Raw genomic sequence first — 24803 nt, 5'->3', positions numbered from 1 at the left:
TGACTTTCAAACTTTACACGCTAATTGGGCACGAGACAAGTAATGCATCTCGAGACATGGATCTATGACGTCACATGTGATGCGTTCATGAGAATCGGTTCACACAACACACCAGTATGTTCGTTTGTGCATGGAGCCAATCTGATATCTCTTGAATATTAGAAAGTATTTACATATTAACCATCATATATGGTAATCATGTTTCTTTCGTCGGTGAGTATATATTTATCGGCTTGATTCTGAGATTGCTTGTCTAAATTACGGACGCACTGTGTTTATATCATGATCGCAACAGGCGGATCAACATTAGCATTGTTTGCATAGATATATTGTAACATATATTATTCTCGTTTTGCAAGACTGAAGACAAATGTTCTTAAACATTATTGTGTGTGTCGTGGCCTCCACGATAGGTACACAAAGTGTATGAAATTTAAAAAGCGTCACCAGCTCATTCGAGAACAGATTTAAAAAAAATACACTTACTTCAAAACAAATTTCGAGGGGCAAAAGAATTTTTTCCCCCAATATACTACAACACGTCAACGCCGGATAATAACCAGTCTCGATTATCTTACGAAGCAGATTGTATTCGACGTAAAATGCAAAATAGTGGTGAAAATTATGTGAATGGATCCCTCCATTGATCAAAACATAAAAGTCAACGGCCATATAACAAGAAAGTTGAGTGTGTAAACTTGAATAGAACTGAGAAATAACGCAGACCTATGAATGATTACATCGAACATTTCTGGGCACTTTTTCGATGGAAGGAATGTCAGTTTTGCGATCTTTCTAGAAAAGTGTTCTTTTGTAAATTAGTTCTGCACGTTTGTACATTCAAATCCTATTATAATCCAGGGAACATACTTACTAAATAGTGATTCGTAATACCGGTTTGTGGACGTAGTGCATATTTTCTTTGACAAGTGCGTTTCGAATTAATGAATTTCGATTAGTCAAGCAGAGTTAGCTCCCTTTTCGAACTACACATAATGCGGTTTTGCGGACTCGTCTGATAACTTTCATAACAATTTCACTTGCGAACCGCAGGTATTCCTCTTACACCATGCAAATCTAGATGTCCTTAACAAACCTCGTCCAATTGTGAGGTGTCGTCATGTTAGACGTACACATAGATGTTGAAGAAATGATTCACATGCTCACATCCAGATTATCTACGTTTTCGATCGGCCCAGAATGGTCCCTATATGGATGTAATAATGACGGTGTATCGTGCAACAAATGTCACAAATTACGTCATAGGCTTTCGTGACGTGACCGTAAACTTTGTGGTGCAGATCCCCGTTCCACAAGGCGACCGTAGCGCAACAACAGTCGTAAGTCTTTGTTATTGTATGGGAGTTACGATTACCCCAGCTCACGACAGCTTTGTGGAACGGACCCGTGAATTCTAAAGGTAGGCCATTGTATGGTACGAAGTTCATAGTGTCCGTCATTAACTTTTAATGTGTTTTGAAGTTACTGTATTTTTCTGTTGAACTCAATTGGATGATGGTGTGGATCGCATAGATGTATGCCAATTTACACAATACAGTGAAATTTAAGAAATAGCTTTAAACGGCAAGTAAAAGAATTGATACAATACTCGCTGCCGTGTTATAGCAATCTTATGAAACTCGTGAATAGTTCTGGCATCTGACGAGTTTAATATTCTGTGTTTATCTGGACATAACGGTTAAGCTGCAAGAGCAAGTGGACTTTGTATTGCGTTATGGTACTTTAGTACACCCTCTGTCTGTCTTACAGCACAGTAAAATATACTGGACCCACGAATAGGCCTATGAACACATTACCGTAATATCCTTTCATAACACGTGGCCAAATTACCAAGTGCCAAAATAACCAAAACATTTACCTGTTCTCTAACTCTACGTTATTGGTAAAAATGACAGGCTGATGCTTCCAAACTCAAGTAAGTTATTACAGTTATATAGGAAACACAGAACACTGACATATGCCTTCTTGTATTGACAGGGCTCGAATGCAGGGTATGGTGAATATAACGGGTGACTGTTTTGCAGCTTCTATGCTAGATCACTTCTTCCCATACATCCCCGTTGGTCAAACAGACGTCGATGATTCCATGCCCTCTGAAGACGAAGACGAAGCCGTGAAAGCGGATACAGACGTATAAGATGGGCAACTCCGAGATCAAGTAGTTTGTATAAAATAATAGTTTAAAATACTGTGCATTACACTTGTAAAAAGTGCATAAATATAGGCCTAAGAGCAGAACATATAGATTTCATAGGCATGTAATGCCAGACGTTCGAACTGCGTTCGGATGATCAATGAGCGCCCTGTCACCTAAATAATGTATAGTGTGATTATTATCATTATTTTCCAAATGTTGAGAAGCATTGATGTATCGCCTAGACTTGTGTTGATGAGAGCAGTTAAGTGGGTCAAAAACATTTCACTACATTGGGAGTAACTATTAATAAGATTAAATGGATTTCAAAATAGCCAAGAGAAGGAAATTTTGAAGTATATGAAGTGTCACATTTTTAATAACATTAAAAACTTGTCGTTGTACTACTTCGTTGCGCAGCTACATTCATAGCTGTGATTAATAGTTTGTCGGAAATTTATTTTTCTTGTTGTATCGTGTTTTCATTAAAAACAGGATAAGAGTTCATTAGAAATTCAGAAGCAAATCAGAAACGTGTTCCCACGGTGCCATTGGGAGAAGTCCATCAACCTCAGTACAGGAAATGGCGTTGTGTGTTCACATGTACTTCCACACCTGCGTAAACACCTTCAGATCTTAAGAGTGCTACACAGCATGTACCGTGACGTCAACATAAATGACATTGTTGGGAGCTGCCAAAAGTAACACACATACCGTGAGCTTATGACTGTTTGGATTATTATCACATTTTCAGAGAATCTACTGCTGGTTTGATTGTGTGGCTATATTGGCTATGGCAGCATCATAGCTGGTTGAGGGAGGAAATTGCGTTTGACGTATAAAACTCATTCACAATACATGCTGTCTTTGTCCTATTTTCACACGTCGGACACGTGATATTGTTGCATAGCGCACAGGAGAAGTGAAGCAATATCGGCTGCAGAGAGATGGACTGGTGACTGAGCCTGACAGCGGAGAGATTCAACGTCTTGAATAAGATGCTTTAAGATGTTGTGTTTCCTTAGACAAATGCCTTTATTCGAAATGGGTCTCTGTTCACCCAGCGCAGCAAATGAGTATCAGCAGGATGAAATAAAAATGTGGCTTTTAACCTTCTAGCACCTCATAAATACATTGCATATTAGCTGAGCAGAATGAAATTTGCAAACTGATCCATTCTTCTTCTTCTTCATCATCATCATTATGATTATTATTATTAATTTACTCATGTACTTTGGAAGGGAAACTTTAAATGTTGAATACCACAAATAAGTTTTATGAGTTTGTATAAATAGATGTTTGTTAAGTCGATGTTATAGTTGTACTGAGTCCTGGCATATTTAAATATAATTCAGTTTGTTACTACGGTAAAGTGGCACAGGAATTTCCATTTGTATTACAAATGTTTCCTATTCATTTAAAGTTTAGATAGTGCTTAGATAAAACTAGTTTCATTGTAATGCAATTATTCCCAAATAGTGGGATCATTTTGATGAATGTAAATAACAGCTTTCGGAATATGCTTTTAATTTCCATAAACTATTTTTGTTTCCTCTGAATTTAATGTAAAACACTCAGTTTTCACTGATAAAAGAATCATATTAAGAACATGATTGATCGCGGCCAAATACATATGGTACTCTATATGTAAATTAATGCGACAAAACCCTTTCCTTAACCACAAAACATATCTGTTAAAAATGAAAACCATGCGTTCGCGTAAAGGTGAGCGTATTCTGCACCACAGGTGGCACCCGCCACAAACACTTGTACAGGCAAGTCAAGTAATCACCTGATCAAATACGGGAACATATGGAACAAGTACAAATAGGAAATTGTATAGGACATGATTTAGGTCACTGATACGTTTTGGACACATTTTGAATGGTTTACTTATGTCTAGAAAGCTGTAACACCGAGCAAACACCTTTTGGGCAAGGATCTAAAAATGCCCCGTGAAATATTCGAAGAAAGAACATGCTCGATTCTACCTCAAGAGTATTGAAATGTAAACCAGAAAGGTTGGAGCTACTGGAAAGTTGACTATGGAAAGTTCAAGTCATCGCACAAGTCATATATTCTTCTGGATCGGTGGGTCAGTGGAAGAGAATTAGCTATTTAACCATAACTGAATGATATCAGACCATCGATATACCTGGAACGTGTTAAGTGTTGCAAATTCGAGCACCCATGTTGGCAGAGATTGCTTATGAATATGGGAAAGGTTTTGTTGTTTTTATTATGCTTTATCTTTGAGAAATGGGTTTTGTGATTTATTTCCTAGATCCCGCAATGTATCTCGCAATACATATGTACGATTTTTATGGATCTCTGTTATCCAGTTCTAGAGATGTCTTTAGGTTTTAGGCAACCCAAAAGCTTTTAGTACTGATTCGTGGTTTTTACGGAAAAAGGTCCTCGGATGACAGTGAGAAGAGGAATCGCAGTCAGCTGTATTCAATTTGTCCCAAAGCCTTTGGTATCGTTACCAACAATATGGACAATATTACCAACCCAGTTAAAGAAATGAGACAAAGTCCCTTCAATAATCTTAGGAAATCATTCATTCTCAAGGTAATGATAACACATATATCATGTTCACCATTAGTCCGTTACACGATTCCGACTAAACCCATGAATCACTATCAAATAGTGTTGATACCAGGTGTTCGCTTAAAGGTAACCAGATACTGCCCCAAGGTAGCACCCGACACAAACACATGCAAAGGCAAGTCAATTATTCACCTGAAACAACACGGGAACATAATTATAGTACAATATAAAATATGCTGATGCTTCAAATTTGGATATGTCCCATCCTTCACGTCTCTTTCATATTACATTTTAAAAGCGTCACAGGGGCATAGAATGGTGGAAAGAGCATGTTCGAATGTACCTCTAGAGTTATGAAAAGTAACAGTAGAGGCTGGAGCTGTTGACATATTGCTCGACATACAGGGAAAGTTGTCTTTTGGAAAATTGAAGTCATTCCTCTCGTCATACAGCCTTGTGGAGAGTATTTTGTCACTTTGAATCTTTATGCTTAGATATAGCAATGAGGCGGCCTCACTGATCTCTTATATTTCTAGATCAGGTAGGTCAATGTTTATTGAACGATATCAGATCATCGATACACCTGAAGCTTAAGTTAAACTTCCTGGCCAAATTTTGTTTTCACTTGGACAAACCGAGCAGAAATTCTGATTCATGTGCATGAAGAACCAGAACAGCAAGAAGGGGAGCACAATTGGTGCCCATGAGGATGCCTACTTAGTGCCTACATTGGTGACATTATGACTTTAAGGAAGCTTTTATAGGCTGTATGAGGCGTTTCAACAAGTCATTAACTAATACTGGATTTATTCTTTGTAGTACAACCCACTCTATCTTGACTTCGGACAAGGATTTACAAAATTATCTTTAGTGTGTCAAGGATATTCCAAAGACACATTTGGTGGATTATGCTTTCTTTTTTCACTCGTAAACATTTGTGCCCAGTAAACCTTTAAACACTGATTGTGGTTTTGATCATTATTTGCTATGGACGAGTGAATGAGTAAACCACGGCGGTCATATGTAATAACAAATTGAAACAATGTACTCTACCCTATTTGAAAAAAGGATTGAAATGACAAGATATGATAACCGTTGGATCTACATAATTTATTTTTGAATTGAAGAGGACAATTTCAAATCATTATGGCAATTGTCAGCTTTCTCCACATAGAATGGTGAGGTGAGGTGAAATAGGGTTTAACGTCGCGTCCAAGATTATGGCACTTATATAGCGACGTCCACAAAAAATGAGGATTACAATATGTTCATGTCAACAATTGCATGTTTGGGAGTTACGATAACTCTTAATCAAAATCAAAATGATGACGCTGCAGGAAGCGTTGATTTTCTTACATGCAGATGAAAACAGTACAACATGGAAAAGACATGATCATGGTTCGCCTACACTTCCCATTCGAATATCGAAAAACTGCCCAATTTCACTGATTTTAAACAAGCGAATGTATTTGATCATGTCAGCTGTTAAAAATGCGGAAGAAATACGTATCCCGGGGATCTCCACGTTTGGCAGACATGTATGTGTAGGTAGAATTGGGACCTACACATGTCTGTAGAGGTAGAAGTGGGACCTAACAGATAGTTTCCATTTTTGCTATGTCATGACACTGGCTGTGATTAAACCTTTACATCTTTACAGGGTAATGCTTGCTTTCACAAAAGTTAAAATGATGTCATGGACAAAATAGATTGAAACAGGTGCAAAATATCTTGGCATATCTTGGACCGAAGTGTGTGCCAATTACTAGGCTGGTCAAAGCCAAATGTTGATAACTTCGGCAATCAAATCTCATTTAAAGATGGGCCTCACTGTCCTACACAAAGGTCAATGTGGTCCACCTGGTACCTTTGTCATAGACCAGAGACACGGTTGCGCATTTATTGATTTAGTGGAAACTGCATTCGATATGTAAGTCTTGAATTACATTTACTGTGCACAAGTGCAGAGATTCTGTTTCTTATAAGTTCAGGCTCGTGATATGTTATGGAAATTACATGCTCTTAAATATTGTCTTCACCGATACTGCTGGACTAAATGAATAAACTTGTTCAAGTAAGCATAATAGTCACATAACTTCTATATGGGAGAATATGAACACGTCACGCTCTTATCAATTCATAATTCAGGGGAGTCTTGTGGTTCCTTTTCTAAAGTGATGACACAGACCAATATTCTTTCTAATAGTTTTAATGTAACAAGAAAGCAAAGAAAGGAAAATAGATCTTTCAGATCATATGCTTCAAAATGAAAATTTCTTCATTACAAGGAACAATTTATGAGGTTAGTTGATGGCACATAACGCGACTGAGGCCAATACTTGATCGTCGCAAAATATCCTCATCATGTCTTGACTGACACTTCAAGTAAGCATAACCTGTTTTTGGTTTCCATTCATTAAGGTTATTGATGCCTTCTTGGGTGTCCTCCCTCTTTGCATCAGGTTTCAATTCTGGATAAAAGCACTGTATTGGATAAGAAGTGGAACTATCGTTGTGTGAAGAGCTGGTTTACTTGCATCATTCACTTGTGAGTTACGTGCCATGTCAACATGGCAAGGAAACCACTGAGATATGATGCCACATTTGCCTGTGAAAATACAATTATGCTTTTCTAAAATATGTTGCATGCATTGAAGACACAAGCGCATATATGTACATGCAGGAGGAAGCTACATCTATGAGGCAACGAATAGATGCAGGTTATTCATACCAACAGAATTGAAATAAACACTGGATAATGAAAGTGGATTGGGCTTGTCTTTTGTGCTCAGGAGACATGAGTTAGTGGCATCACAATCACTCATCACAATAAAATCAACACATTTTTATTACCTAATTATTAAAGGTTACACGACTGAGCTACAATATTTGACACATAGAATACAAATTGAAGTGCATCTGTCGGAAATCCAGAAATTGTTAAATGTATTTTGTGTTTCCCTTACTCTAACTTAAATTTGACCTATCAAGCATTGTTCACAATAGAAAATGAAAAAAGAAATGGTCACGTGGAGGAAGATTCGTGTAACGGGAGACAACTCCTACGACCAGGCAATCACTAGCCACATTTACCATGGTGCGAAATCTATGTCTGGAGAAAGAGAATGAGAGAGTGTGTATGAGAGAATAAATATCGTTTATGCCTTAGTAGACAGTTTTCCAACTGTAACAAAGGGATGTGTATATTATCGAGGCTATGCCAGGCACACCAGTTGAGCATAATAATATATCATGTATTGCGAATATTGAAACATTTTGATTCATCAGAATGAAGTAGACAAGTCATACAATCTCTGAGATCTATCTAAAAAATAATTTAGTTACAGTAAAACAAGATATCAACTGTTTTCCCTCAAGTTATACGAGATCTGACATATATAGATTTTTTTAGTACACAAAAGGAAACCAGTAACTGTTCACCCTCTATTCACATCATTATGCTCACTTTAAGGGTTCGCAGTTACAATTAGATTAAACATCGTTATTGTCTATAGTGATATTAAAGTGAGGAACTCACAACAGCCATTCTACCGTGATCAGGAACGAGACGCCTCGATCCGGGAGTCCAACAGATTTTAGGACAAGCAGCAGGACAGCTAAACCCGCACCTGGTACACCAGCAGTTCCGACACTGCTGAGAATAGCTGTTAAACTGGAACAAATATTTCGATGTTTTAACTGTTGCAATTATGACATCTCAAATGACTAATATTAAGTATAGTACTTCTCAAGCGGACTGTTGTCTGTTCACCTTTCACCATTTACCTTGGAACTAACTGTTTCAGATCATCAACATACCTTACAATTATTATATCTCCAAATGACAGGCTGACTCCATTGTGCTGTGCTATGAACACAGGCCCAATGGCAGCATGCATAGCACCGGCGTCCATGTTGACTGTGGGAGTCAGGATGGTAGAGGTGGAAGCTATGTGGCTTATGGTGCCATATGAATGTCAATATGGACTATTACTATGATAAAGAAGACACCAAAAGACGTGTGGTAAATAAAACAACTTTCAAACTTTTGTCAGTGTTACAGGGTCATGAACATACCTTACAATTATTACATCTCCAAATGACAGGCTGACTCCATTGTACTGTGCTATGAACACAGGCGCAATGGCAGCATACACAGCACCGCCGTCCATGTTGACTGTGGATCCTGCTGGGAGGACGAAACGGGAAATCCGTGTGTCTATCTTCATCCGCTCCTCGACGCACTGCATGGCCACCGGCAGCGTGGCAGCACTGGAAGCAGACAAAGTAATTATGTACATGAGGCTGAGACTCACATTTGATACAAGTCCTTTTCTGATCAGTGAACACTACCTAGAATTAAAGATCTGCATTTCCGTACGAAATTGTCAGTTTTGTCATCGGGGATGCTGTGCTTCAGATGTTATTTCACAGATACGTTTATAAACAACTGAGCCATTCAATACCTTGAGCAACAGTTAACATTGCACAATTAATATATGTTCTGCATGAATACAATATGTGCCTCGTCCAAGGAAAGGTAAGTACACAGTGATAAATATTTTGATACTTTCTGAGAAAGTGTAACAACAACCTCTTATGCCCAATACATTCGCATTGTAGACATGAGAAACATAACCGGCAGAAGTGGAGGCAATCAAATCAGACAAAACCATAGCCATGTAATTGAAAGATAAACCGAGTTAAGATGTAGCTGGGGAAGTTATACCTGGAGGCTGTCGCAAAGGCTGTCACTATTTTGAGCTTGCACTATTTTGAGGTATATGGCATATGGGTTCTTTCTTGTCAGGATGAAATACAAGCCTGGGAGGAGCACAAGTGAATGGATTGCCAATCCGGCCAACTCAGTTGCAATGTAGATAGCCAGTGTTTGTCCAGTCTCCGTCATGTCAGTTGTGGACATTATCTGGCCCATGATGAGAAACAGTATGCCAAGTGGTGAATACCTAGAGCATAAAAAATGTTGACTAATTTGGATTGAATAAACAGATTCAGTGTTTGTGTTGTTGTTTTACTCCGATTTCAGCAATATTAGAACATTTTCACTAGGGCCTGTACATCAGTGGTTGAACATATGAGCTACGCTGTTTATTTACAATGACATGCAATCAACCAAATCTTTGAGCCTGAACCACATGCAGTAAGCATGGACATTCATTGCTGCCACATCGGCAGTTTGCATCCTCCATTAAACCTTTTCTAAATATATAATGTACTATCACCAATTTTGTATGTATGTTACTTTTCCCGGGACCAAATGAGAAATATGATGGACCTGTATATTTACAGATAAATCCGAAAACCTTTAAATGATACTGTACCACATGAAGATAATTGCAGGTGTGAAAGGAAAATTGCAGGTGTGAAAGGTTACATGTAATGTTGAGATGTCAGTTGAAGTTGAGTCTACTCACCACATAACAAGTCTGATCATTTTTAGGGTGACGGTATTGATGACAGTAAAGAACTCTGTCACCACTGTTCCACTACGACCCAGTTGGCTGAGAGTCACACCAAAAACAATGCAGTACATAAGTACTCCTGTAAGGAGAATATTAAGGATTTCACACATAATACCCATGATATACCCATGACAAACTATATTGTCAGACATTTACTGATTTCCGAATGGCCGTCCATGTGCACATTGATTAAGAAAGGATAAAACAGGATTTGATTTGGATCTGAACATTAGTGTAGCTAATTCAAAACGTCCACGCCAGAAAATAATCAGCCTCCATTATCTGCCGAAACAGATTCCACTAGGCGTAAAAGAAAGCAAAGTGATGAAATTGTATGAATGGATCACTGAAAATCAGTGATGACACCACGAGTTCGCATAAAGGGTACACATGAAGTACAGCCTTACAATTATGTAAATTAAAATTTGTTTGTTTGGTAACGGTTATTCTTTTTTTAATTCATCTATGTATTCAAAACAATTCTTAATTCTAAAAAATCATGTTCGCTTCACACAAATTCTCACTGACTATATGTACGGTTTATTAATGATAATGATATTAATGATTGGCGTTGATAGCGTTTGCTTGCTGTGACATTGTTTCCTGATCTTGTTTCCCATTGCGGCTGCCAAAACACACCATACACATTCAGCTACCCACCTGTTGGTCTATTAATCACAGGTGAGTCTGTTCATGACAATAATAACCGTCAGCAGTTTTTCAAATATGGGACAAGATATCATGAGCAGCTTCCTACCAATTGAAATCACAACTTTAAAATCATTGTAGATTCTGTCGAAGCATATGCTAAGACATCGACCAAACGTGGAGGTTAAACCGTTGAATGTGTTCAGAATGGGTTAGATGAGTGTGTGGTATAATGGGTCGAATGCATGAAAAAGAAACAGAATTGGAATAAACCCATTCTATATCAGCCAGTTGTCTTCCAAAGTAGAATGCTCTGCACAACATAACAGTATCGCATGAATTTTCCCATCGTAAATATTAAATGATAATTGTCAAATCCATACCTATTAAATATACTGCAGTTATATTAAAAAATAGATTTACATGAAGCGTTTGCACTAGCCTCCTCTTGTTACTGCTCATACGCTTGTTTTTCCTTCTGTCACATCTGGAGTTAATTGTTGTGTTTATTTTCAGGCTTCACTGCCTCTCAAAAGTCATACAATGCGCAGTACGGAGAGCTTACAGGTCCCCTTGCATGCATGACGAAGTTTAGATCTACTTCCCGAGTTGATGATTAAAACTAAATGATGCAAACCGTACCCATTAAAGTATACTATGAATATTCAGAATTTATTATTAGTGAGTGAGTGAGTTTGGTTTTTCGCCGCTTTTAGCAATATTCCAGAAATATCACGGCGGGGGACACCAGAAATGGGCTTCACACATTGTACCCATGTCGGGAATCGAACCAGGGTCTTCGGCGTGACGAACGCTTTAACCACTAGGCTACCCGACCGCCCCTAGTTCAACAATAGAGATTGTGAAGTCAAACAGGTGATTTTGTCAGGACTACTGGGCAGATATACTGTACATGTCTCTTTACATAATTCTATTGGGATACTATTCTTTTCAGATGATTTATTGTTCACCATCTGTTCGTCAGTAATGCTGCTGTTCAGGAATTCATCAGCAATACCATGATAATCCAATCATAAAGTGTCATGGTTGTAATTCGTAATATGTTCAGACAGTATTTTATTGTTGTTCGTCTAAATCTATCTAAAAGTGATTCGTGACATCCTACATCGGTATCTGTTCCCATGCATTAATAATACTGAAAAGATAATGAATAAATGTAACGAGCATAAAAAATGTGAAATAATGGGAAATAGAAAATGTGACAGTTGGGATGTCATCAATTTGCAAATATAATTGGAATATGTTGACACTGACGACATGGATTGTCTGGTTTATGGTACAACTTCAATACACGAGTGTAAAAACAAAAAGGTGGTAATCTTACCTGTAATGATACTGGCTATTATCAGAGGCAGCATCAGCATCTTCAGCACACGTAGTAAAAGCTCTCCGGGAAAGTGCAGCAGCTAAATGCGTCTGAGGACGACGTGAGCGTCCGGCACACCATCTCAGAAACTATTCCCAGTACAACAGCGATAATTGTGGAAATGAGGAGCATAATTATTATGTCGTAAAGACTAGAGGACGCACATAATGGATTGTGGAAGTATTGTTAATTTATTACTCCACCGTTTTCTTATATAGCGATCAGCATGCCCGTCCATTTTCAGTTTCCGGAGCAGAACTCCTTAACCGTTAAATATTTCCAGATGAGTGAGTGAGTTAGTTGGGTTTTACGCCGCTTTTTACAGTATTCAAGTTATATCACGGTGTGTACGCTTAATGTGGGAGGAAAGCCCGAAGTGATGCAGGTCTCAGACGTTTACCATTTCGGTGAAACCCACGAGCACGGGTATGGTGCTGACAAACCTAGAAACATAATCAGGGCGAACCGGGATTCGAACCCACAATCAAAGGTTTCTGGCGTGCCCAAGGGACGCAACTCTGCACAGCGAATCGCGGCGCCTTAGACGACTGGGCCACCCGTGCCCCCATTTTTTTCCAGATGAAACTTGTCTACATAGATAAATGCAGTAGTAAACGTGAGCCTGTTGCTTCTTTGGAAGTTTTCTTTTTGTTTGTTTTCATGACGACAAATTGGACTGAAAATGAATAAAATGTAACAGTTTCGATTTTCAACTTTGTTAAAAAAATATGAACTTTAATGCCATTATTTGTTAAAAAATGCATGTATGTACTACAACATAGCCAACAAAATACAGAATTGATTTCGGGGACTAAAAAAGGTGTGTGTTGATAGTATATGTAATGGCGAGACAGGAACAATTTCCATTTGGTTATGGAGTTATGGACAAATTAGAATACACTCAAATGCTATGGGTTAAGCATGGCTTCAAAGGACTATAAGTCAAGTTGTGTTAAGTTAGGGTTTCCAAATTAGAGCCTGCAACAGTGTAAGGGCTTACTATTGATAAAGTTGTATTTGAATTGCACACTTTTTTGTGTCCTCATACCACAGTTATTCCCCCCATTTTTGACAGTGGTTATGGCGAAATCCAGCTGGAGGATCCAGGCCGATACTTTGCGGTTTAAGTGACAAGTTTTGTCTGTTTGTTTGTTGTTTAATGCCGCACTCAGCAATAATCGAGTCTGGACCAGACAATCCAGTGATAGACATCACGAGCATCGATGCACGCAATTGGGTGGGAGTGAGTGAGTTAAAATTGTAAGTCACATGGGCAATATTTCAGCCATATCGCCGATGTGACTTAAAATTTTAACTCGCGCACACCCAATAGCGTGGATCGATGCTCGCAATTGGGATACGAGGACATCGACCATGTCAGCGAGCCTGACCACCTGATCCAGTTAGTCGGCTCTTACGACAAGCATAGTAGCCTTTTACGGCAAGCATGGGTTGCTGAGGACCTATTCTAAACCGGATCTTCGCGGGTTTTAAGTGACAAGTGGCAGGTTAGTCAGCATACAACAGGAGACCGATATTAATTATGGTGGGCTGTCATGTCACTGAAGATAGCAAGGAAGGAAAATAATTGCGGTCTCATGCCATCTTTGAACGTCTTTTGGTATAACGCGGCCGGGGATCGAACCACCGGACCTTCGGCTCTCGGGCGGACGCTCTACCACTAGACCAAGGAGGCAAGGGTCAACCTCCTGCATGTATACCTTGTGATGAAGGGTTCACTGTCAATCATATTTCGATTAGAAGGAGGTTTTCATTATAAAACAGACACTCGGATAGATTGTTTTATGCGCTTACATGAATCTGACATGTTAGATTGAAATACCTGAAAGGAACAACAAATATTTTTATCTGAGCTTAGTTTATTATCTGTAAATACTTGTGAATATAACACAAACCATGCAGTTATTTGAACTAGTAATTATAAATAACAATATATCATAATTCAACATGTAAGTTTTGAATTTGCAACTACACTGTTTATCAAGCAGCATGTATGTTTCCCATAGCATATGCCTCTTCTATATGAAAGCAAGAAATATATAGAATTATCTATGATATAATTCACACTTGAAAATAAACCTGTAGCATGTTCAGATGAAACAATTAAAACTTGCAATTATATCACAATTCAACACTCACTCAACTCATTATAACTCAACACAACGGTGGATATAACAAATTAGATGTAATGTGGCAGCTAGATTGTCCTGCATGGTGCGTGCTCCGCCCCATACACATATAGTTTATATGGGGGACAGTCAGGTGACCGGCCTCCACAACAATTGCAGGGACTGCATGTGCCAGGGCCCAGATGGCAGACCACAAGGTCGGCTGGTCAAGCCAAATCAGATTATTCATAAGGTGAAAAGTTGGTGACATGAATCATAATTAGTAAACAACAGATTAGTAACAAATTTAACCTGCGACAACAAGAAGCAACCTTATCCAGGAGACATCCAGTATGCCGCATAGTACCAATCATGATCCTTTTCTTGTGTCATTCACACAAAGTTTCAACATTCTGTGTCTCTTGGTTCAGAATTCATGCTCGTGTAATTTTACAGGAAATATAAGTATATATTTATATTTTTGATAAAACGCGTAAATTAAACCACAGAACACCATTAAACCATTAAACCGACGTGAACAAAATAGGATAATATTGAGAAGGAACATGAATGCCACATTTCAGCTTCAGTTGTGCAGCAGCACCAGTGAAGAGGTTAAGAGCATGGTAATTGTGCAAAAGAGCCACAAGACATAGACACCTCCTGGTTGTAGATCCCTTGTCCCTGACTTCACAGACGGAGCTTTAAGTGGCCAAGACTTGAACATGATCCAATATTTGAAAGAAAACATCTGTAAATCAGACTACCGACACATTTCAGGCTTGCCTATGGATTATATGTTGTCATAAATCCCAAACTTGCAATTGTTGACATGAGCAAATTCTAACGCGAAATTCTACATGTCGCTCCTTTTTTCACCAAAGTGTCACACGCTGAAATCTGCTTCACTTTAATATTATTGAAAGTATGCATATGCAGATTTCTGTAATGCTGATAGCTTTACCAAAACATGTCAACAACACGTTAAAAACAAACAAACAATAATGTTCCAAAACAGATGAATCAAATTTCTTCTAAATGTATTGATATGTTGAAGATATATTATCCTTCCTTGATTTGATTACACTTAATAGATATTTGTGCTTTCTATTATACACATTTTAAACTGCATCAGGAACATATCGTCGTGTCTGATATGCTTTCTTATATACACTGATTAAAGCACAACGAGTAAATGATGCATATCTTATACGTCCAAAGAGGTATTGAAAGTCTGATCTTCAGATATCCTGGGATCGTCCTCGACTTTTTGTTCCATGGGCGTATATGGAAAGAAATGATCAAGCATAGACGCTGCAAAACAGTCACCCGTTATATTCACCATACACTGCATCCGAGACCTGTCAATAGAAGATAGCAGATACAGTAGTGGTAATATCTTCCAAAAACATTGTAATCTCGGGTAGATATCAATCTTTTTTTTTTATGCCAATACCCCTTCAATGTCAATGGATGTAAACGCCACATAGTGTGTGTTTCCCAAACAGTTCATAACAGTCCGAGACAGTATAGATGTTAAATTATTGGCACAACACCGGACAATAAACATATTACATTATCAGAAAATGATGAAGCGCACATAAAAGTACTTACAATGAACAGTATGTAGTTTCTAAGTTTATTTATATATTTTAGAGAATAGCATACATTGGTTTGGATATTTCGAATAGAGTTCACTTGCATCAGGGTTCCATATTATAATCAACTTTATCAAATTTTGGCAGTGCTATCTGAATCATAACACGAGTATAATCCTCACTGTTACATTGTGCAGCACTGCTATTAAATGAACAGAATGATGGTTTGAAAGGTCATGCGTTTTACAGGGCAGTTGTTACAATCAATCTACTCCACAACACCCATTGTGTGTAAAGCAGGTGCATTCACCATGCTTATCTGCAAAAAAAGCCTGTCATGCATAAGGTAAGATAAGATAATCGTGAATATTATCCTGAATAAAATCAACATTGTCATTGAGAATATAATCGATGAGATCTTTAACTCTTGCATTCTGGTCTCCTGTGAGTGGAATATAACAATTACGGTGATCAGTTTTTCCCTGCCATTTCTTCTTCAGTAAACCGATGTGATATGGCGGGGGAAATACTCTGTCTCTCGATACTGTGTAGTCTGTAGCAGATCGGTAGCGTATTTGAATCGGGCATTTCAAGTGACCCAGACAAAACGTCACGAACTTTTTATCAAATTGTTCCCATGTTTCGCCCCCACAGCCAGATATTACATGACAAACATTTCGTTTATTTCTTCTATTTCGGCATTCGAAATCATCGCAGTCTATCGCTCATAACCAGGATTTTAGTTGTTGGTTTTCATTTTTTTGTGACGTGATATGTTACATTTCACAACTTTTAAGGTACAATCGAGTATGCTCTTTCCACGAACGTTTCAAAGCGCGACATACGACTATTGCTCAAAACATGTTTGATCAAAGGCCCCAGTAAAGCTTTCAAATGTTTTATAGTAGACATATGGAAGACATTTTCACATCAGTGACAACAAAGTCCAATGTCCAATGCAATTCACTATTTTGTCTTGTACAATATGTTTCATGTGTTTTAGGTGTCTGACCAATTGTCTTGCCTTGGCATATGGTTTTGACGGGTGCCACAAGTGGGGCAGAATACGCTCACCTTTTCTCGAACACGTGGCATCATCACCATTTGATAGAGATTCAGAAATACATGATCATGATAAAGTCCAAATCGTAAAATGGGCTCTGATTTTAGCAGAGATTTCTTCTGATTATGGAAATGAATCTTGTCGCTTCTATGGCTCCTACTGATATGTCATGTCTGTATATCATTGATACCCAACAAAGACACATTATACTGACTCAGAGTCGGCCAGTCCTTGTTTCTCCCCTTACAGCTAAGCACCATGCGGGTAACAAACAAGTACCGTCATTAACATATTTGGGTATGACGCCGACAGGGGATCGAACCACCTTCTGTTCTCCCTGCAGAATCTCTATCCTATGCAAAATAGGAACAACATCAACATTCCATTCCAGATGAAGGTCACATTTTATTTGACAACTGGATATGGTTGAATGCAGACATGTATGTCCAACAAGCGAGTAAAGGTTGTTTTACGATGTTGTCTGATATTGTTCCAAATTATCATAGCTTATGTACAAAATCTGGAGAAGACAAGCAAGTGTATGAAAACATAATAATGTCCAATGCCATCCTGGGACGCTTACAGAATCACATATTGGCCATACAAACATGGGTAGCTATTGGCCAATTCATACATGCAATGCCCACGAGGCAAGAGTCAAAACTTTGACGCGCAAAGTATTGTCATTACCAAGACGACGTTACGCAAACCTCTTCGTTATTTAAGGGCCACAAATAAATAATCATCTACGCGTATCTTCGTCCACAGCTTGTTAAATAAATATCATAGTAAAGACAGGATTGACATCAGTACCACTACAGACGAGTTTGGCACTCCAGCCGCGCGCACACTGCCCAGCACTGTACATAAACTGAAACACAGGGATTTAGTATTAAAATGCATAAATTAAACAAAACGGTGTTGACACAATGGGAATGTGTTGTGCGGATGGGTAGAAGAAACATAAATTTAGAAAAAACAAAAACTGTCAAACTGTGACACTTCTCAGGTCTACAGGAAAACAGCATTTAATGATTGTTTTTATTGTTGTCATTTGGATCATGGGCCTAATGCTCATCCGAACATGGACAGATTTATTAGTTGTTATCAAGAACCCCGTTATTAAGACACAATATGAAAGCCTCGAGAAAACATATGCACGTATTGGTTCACTTTACCTTAATACAATGATTTCGTTGAAGTGTAGAGGTATACAGCGTATCGGGGCAATGTAAACTGCAGAGATGACTTGAAAGATGGCGGTACCGTCTATGTTGATGGTTGGGTTGATGCAAATCCTCACTTGAAAAAAAAGAAGCCTTACAATCAAAAACGAAAACGTTTCTTTCATAACACCCACCACAAAAATAACAGCAACATTTTAATGGTAATATCATTGACAACCGTGAAGAAACGCAGCACCACTTCTCCCTTTTCCCCAAGGCGACCAAGGATAACACCAAATAACATGGAGTAACATATACCTGAAGATGAAAATGAAAGACTACAGACCTTTTGTGAAATAAACAGATTTGTAATGCTGAAAGCATATGTTTTTCAATAGACAATGATGTAACAAGACTCAATATCACTTGAAGTGTTCTTTGTTCTGTCAACTGTATATAGTGTATAGCGCCGCAATCCTACTATGCAGATTCTCGTTGATAATGATTATCAGATGCACGGGAAGTGACACCTCTGTCGAATTGGTTCGACGTTAGCGTGCAGAGCTTTAAGGGACTTGTAATTTATTGTGGAGTGGGGGTGGAGAGGGAGCCTGGTGGATGAAATAATATTTTTTTAATCGATTGAAAAGAACATTATTTAAATATTAGTATAACAAATCCCACACATATTATATATATCATGGTCTGTATGCTGTTCGTGGGTTTCACCAAAGAAATAAGTACTAGTATATACTATGAGACTTGATCTCCAATAGACATTAATCCATCAACAGTCAAAGCCATAAGTAGGAAACATCTCAACAGTATTAGTGAGTGAGTGAGTGAGTGAGTGAGTTTGGTTTAACGCAAACTTTAATAGTTATATCACGGCGTGTCAGCTTAATGTGGATGGAATTCCATGGCGATGCAGGTCTCACAGTATTCAACAAATTGTTTCAAAGATGAAACACACATTGTAAGCTATTATGAAGTATTCGATCAATCGCCTGTTGCTTATCTCATGCTACCCTAGATTAAATAAATTATTGCATTTGTCAGTTATCGAACTGATCATGATTTAGTAAGAAATGTTAATGTTTGAGATTTTACTAAAAAAATGAATTGTATATCGTGTAAATATCATGATTATTAATGAATAAAGAAAAAAGAAATATTTTGAATATTCATGGATGTACAATAAAGAAATAGAACAAGGTCAGACCAGTACAAATTCAGAGTAATAGTATATTGTACATCTGCCCCTTCACCATGTGGGTAATACATTCTAACACCAACGTCAACGTACCTATTGTATTCATTCCTGAACTGTAGACTGACGTTGGGGCCCATACATGTGTGCCATCTTTGCTTTGAACTGACAAAGTGTCATTGAAGTTTGAACTGTTTAAAGCCGTAGAGTTCTCGTGCCGAGATACCTGTACATGCTTCTGTACATAAACAGTCTTACTTGTCTGAAAACTCGCCTGGACAACATTGTCGGGGAAAAGGTATGATGATAGAAACAGTTTGTGCCGCGCGCTTATATATTACAAACACAACATGAATTACACTGTACACGCTCTTTGATCACCCCTGTGAAGAAAAAGAATATATCCCCCGCGCCTCATGTCACGAGATCATAATCCGTTTATCATTAAAACATTACTTCACAAAAGCAAATGCTGTTATAGAATTAAACATACAGGAACATTGACTTTGGCTCTAAGTGCCATCTTCACTAACTAACCTGACTAAATCCAGGAACACGTCTATAGCTGAAGCTGAAGGGGCACCTGTTGATGACCTGACACTCGTGACGTTGTTGTTTGCAACGTTGCCCGGTTTAATGGTGAGAACGAGGATGGCGCCAATGATTGTTGCCAATACTGTAGTACCGATGTAGTAGACAATGGTATACAAACCAATCTTTCCGGCAGGCTTGTAATTAACGTTAGCAAGACCTGAAAGAGAGACATGTACATATACACACATATATGCTGACATGACTGGTCGAAAGAGAGACATTTCAAACCCACATTCGTATAATTGATGCTAAGCAACCGTTCTTTCTGAACGTAAAATGGCGGAGGGTGACAGTCAAGTGGAGTTTGTGACAAACTTGGGTGGAAAATCGAGTGTTTGGAAGTCTTATGGTAATCACATTGAAACGAAACTTCAGTTCCAAGGTTAACTTTAAATCCATCTAAATTGATACACTGAAAACTATCGATATTTATCGGAATTGTTGCTTGCAATATCAATAGTTATCGCAATAGTTTTTTTCAATATCAATAGTTATCGCAATAGTGATTTCACGATCAATAGTCAGATCAAGTTGTTTAGCTATTTGTTATTTGAAATTTGTGTGGGTTTGAAACTGAAAAACCGCCACGCACTGGTTTCGTCACTATACTGAGACCATAAGCTCTGGTGTACTCTAGTGAAACTTAAAAAAGGTTTACAAATGACGTTGTCGACAGGATTTTGTGCAATTGACCATACAGATTTAGTGAATATTATTTGGTTTAGAGAGTGACCTTACAACTTTATTTCAACTAGCATGCCTTAGTTTAGATAAATATTCGGCAGTTCTTTCGTTTTGATTAGACGACTTGAAATGTAAATTCAAAATTTTGAAAATAACATGCACCAGCTTATATTTCCGTTTAGTTTGACTTTTGGGAACTTTGAAAGTCGAAATTGGTATTAGTGTGTGATTTGGAAAGTAATTGAATTTATGATGTAATCCTCCAGTAGTCGGTGTATTGCAGATAAACTCTCCAATCATCTAATGTCCACCCTCTTCAACGTTCTCTGACACTCAAATGGTCTTCCTTGAATATTTTTGACGTTTAAATCTGCCGTTTTTGAAATGTCCTCGGTAAATATAAAATATGTGACGCCACTTGAATCTTCTGTTATTGAAACTGAGAGCTGGGGCCCAAAAGTAGATTCCTGTGCTCGTCCTCAGCTTGAAGTGCACAGTTTAAGCCAATGAGAAACAACATTTGCCTGTCTTTTCAATGGCGATGCCCTGCTTATGACTGCATGCGAGCATCCAAGACGTTTCTCATGCCATTGAAATAAGGAGACTCATAAACGTTAATCTCGATATCGCGCCTTCAGAGATAGCATAGCAATGACGCAATCAGTTCATATAATGTATCTCCCAGGTATGCTTCGACCTTTTGGTTTCGTACTTCGACAAAGAAACGTATGAGAGTTTTATCAAGATCTGAGTGAGTGAGTGGGTTTTACGCCGCTTTTAGCAATATGGGCTTCACACATTGTACCTATGTTGGGAATCGAACCCGGGTCTTCGGCGTGACGAGCGAACGCTTTAACGACTTGGCTACCCGACCGCCCCTTATCAAGATCTGACTCACGATGCGACATAATGGCAGGGTTAAACAGGACGCCATCACATAACCCGCGTGATTGTCTTTCCTTGACCCACGCTTGGAAGAGTTGGACGGCCCACCTACTCTTGTTTTCTGTGTCCTGAGAAAAAGCCGAATACAAAGACTTTGAAGATCATGCTCTGCAACAGGATTGCTAAATCAGTTAGGAACAGGACCTGCATTATTTCCGGAAACACTATCTGCGTCATCAATGTTATGAGTAGTCATAGGAATTGGTATGACCTGGGGAATACTTGCTTTCACTTGTTGAGATAGTTCCACTAAATCTGTATAATTTCCAGAGAACAATAGCTGGTAGAGCCACGTCAAGTGTTTCAATATCAGCATTAATAAGTCTTTCGAAATCTGAGTTAAATTCTGCCTGTTACGCACACGTAAAACGGCTTCGTGTTATGAAATAAATGTAGGAATCGGAATCAGAATCGAAATCTCGCATGTTCATCACGTACGATGAAGTAAATGAGAAATCGCACGTGCTTTTCCGCGCTCTTATTAAACGAGGCCTCCAATAGTTTTGCTCGTACTTTAGGACGTTCATGTGCGCAGTTCGTATCGATTAAGCATTGATGAGAACGACCCTTGACACCAGGTGGACATTAGTTTAACATGTATTCTGAATGGGACTTTGTTTTAAGTTGGATATGGTCCTCAAAGTCACGATTATTTTTGCACCTGACGGCAAAAATAATCGTGACTTTGGAGATCACTTTATCCAACACCATAAATGGTGGCAACACAGAATATGAAACAGAACTGAATATAACACGTCACTGCATAATGTTAATAAGCTTCTATCCCTACCCAAGTCATTCGTAGATTTTGCAAAATGTATGACAAGGACTAAATAAATAAATCTTAGTGTGAATATGAACTAAATTGTTTTCAAGTGTGCTGATGTCACATGTTATAAATGTTCAAATCCTCCATATCTATGGAAGGAAAGGTTGACAGGAATGTCATGTAACACATTCATGTGTGGTAATCTTTATCAGATATACAAGCCTTACAGTCTAGAGGCCATTCCGCCCAAATAACATGCATATAGTCACTAAGCCATGAGGGGGCAATCTGTTCGAGTAGAACGTCTGGGTTGAACGTCCACTGGGGCGGGTAGTGGGGTGGTAGCATTGGTGTATTTGAATTCGTTGTCAATGATGATGCGGCCGGTTGTTGTGGAGAAACAGTCTGGTGGTGGGGGCCATGTAGTTCCGATGACAGGTCTGAGACACAGTAGATATCATAGCAGAGAATGATGGTTCATTCAAGATTAAATCTTTTTGCAAGGGGGACAGATGCTGATTACTGTTGCCATTGTTGGCCAGGAAAGGACGGTGTGGTGTACAATTGAGACTAGATGAATGTGGCATTGGCAAATCATCAGCAACTGTGACTGTTGATGTGGGTGGATATACAGGAGAGTTTATACTATCTGTTGCATATGGTTACTATGCATGAGCCATATAACGTACAACTTACTACTGTCATCAGGCTTCTCGCTGCGTCTTCTTAAGGCTTGGATTGTGTGACTGACAGTTGAGAAAGTTGGGAGGTCAGGAAAGTCACCATCATGGCTAATGGCTGCGTAATCATCTATCAACACCATTTTCTAAGGATGGCCAGTTGGATGGCTTGACATAGCATCAGGACGCGATGTTTTGTACCTCATACATGAACCATCTGGAATTTGTTGAGACGAGCATGTTAGATATGTTCGAGGGATCGGTCTCCAAGCAGCTTGAGCAGTGGTTAATGGTCAACCACAACATTGAGGTCGTAACAACTGTGAACAAAGTACCTGGCTTTGTCCAGTGCATCAGCAACTGTCAATGCCTCTCCTTCCTCAGAGGTGTAGTGGGATTCACATACATGGGTGCATCGACTGCCAACCAGATTGTCAGGCACTGTCTTGAGGCATTTGAAATGTTTTGGAACAGCCAAAATCCAATTCCACCTTTTGACCAATCAGTTAGGAAGGCATATCAGTTTGCATTTGTCAAATATTCGTACATCCTCCTCAATCTCACCGACGATGACTGCCTTTGAATCTTGAAACAACATGTCAAAGTGATGATTCCATCAAAAAGGTGTCTCAGGCTTTAATAACTGACGGTATGGTTGCGTCGTTTCTACCATGATGAAGACATAAGATACTTGGTTGATAAGGTCAAACCATGACCACATGTCTGTAATATTCCTCACTGGGGAAAGTCCAAGATTTCATGGTGGCACTTTTTACAGGGTCGAACACTGTGATGTGTTATCTCAATGCCTGTAAATTCAACTGTCTCCTGAGCAAAGACAAATTTTTAGGGGTTCAGAGTAATGCCGTTTCCACAAGCTTGGAAAAAGGCAATCTTGCAATGTCATCAGCGCAGAGGAGTGCATTATCAATTTAGTTAGGTACATCAGCAGCAACTAAATCGAAACGCCTTGCATAACAATCTCCTGGGGCAATGTATCCTTGAGGGGGATATCTGTATGTTCCCCAGGGTGTGATGAATGTTGTCAGATGTTTGCCTTCATCCACGTGAGTTTGGAGTGAACAGTGCATCTTGGCTTTCCGTTCTGCTTGGGACAAATTACCATTCTATGGCACCATGTGACAGCCTCACCTATTGGCGCTTGCTCGATTACACCTATTCTGACGTCTTGATCCAAGCAAGCCTTGCTATCATCTTGCCAGTGGAGAGGAACTGAGACAGGTGTGTGGTAAGCAGCTGGTGTAGCACCTGGAACAACCATAAGTTTCATTGGAGGGATCTCGATGAGGAGAAGTTGGTGCTCACATGTCTTAAATTCGCTTAAATATCAGGTAGGTGCTGCTTTTATTTTGGTTATTTACTTCAGTTGCAGGATATGGCAGTTCAGTAGGAATGGATTGGTAACTTGCATTTACATGTTTATGTGTTGCATACAAGATGTGGACTGTATAAATGAACGCCGTGAAGAGCGGCCATGTTGTTCCTTACATGTGGTTGGCGTGAATTGTCAAATGTGTATGTGGGAGTTTGTGGTGTGTGAAAAAAACTTTGTGTTCTGAGATTCTTCTTGTGTCTTTTTCCTTTGGAAATTTGTTATTTGAAATTATTGTGGGTTTAAAACTGAACCACCACCACCACACACTGAGACCGTAAGCTCTGGTGTACTCCAGTGAAAGTTACAAAGGCGTACATTTTTACAACACCTCTTAGTCCTGCCT

At 38.8% G+C, this 24803-nt stretch overlaps 1 protein-coding gene and 1 pseudogene across 1 annotated transcript in view; one reads left to right on the top strand and one right to left on the bottom strand.

Annotated features, from left to right (window-relative positions):
- The window catches only part of LOC139474533 (excitatory amino acid transporter 2-like), a 46283-nt gene extending 43312 nt beyond the window's left edge, over positions 1-2971 (top strand). The window contains exon 9 of the mRNA XM_071257588.1: positions 1999-2971. Within this exon, the coding sequence (XP_071113689.1) occupies positions 1999-2158 (160 nt within the window). The 3' untranslated portion in view covers positions 2159-2971. The remainder of the gene's footprint in view (positions 1-1998) is intronic.
- A 5271-nt stretch (positions 2972-8242) lies between these two features.
- LOC139475522 (excitatory amino acid transporter-like) lies at positions 8243-23207 on the bottom strand (annotated as a pseudogene).
- Positions 23208-24803: the final 1596 nt, after the last annotated feature.

The sequence above is a fragment of the Haliotis cracherodii genome, unplaced genomic scaffold (genome assembly GCF_022045235.1).
Source record: "Haliotis cracherodii isolate W230 unplaced genomic scaffold, xgHalCrac1.p SCAF_3, whole genome shotgun sequence".
In the NCBI taxonomy this organism is placed as follows: Eukaryota; Metazoa; Mollusca; class Gastropoda; order Lepetellida; family Haliotidae; genus Haliotis; species Haliotis cracherodii.
The sequence above is the reverse complement of the archived record's forward strand: the minus strand, read 5'-3'. Positions and strand labels throughout refer to the sequence as shown.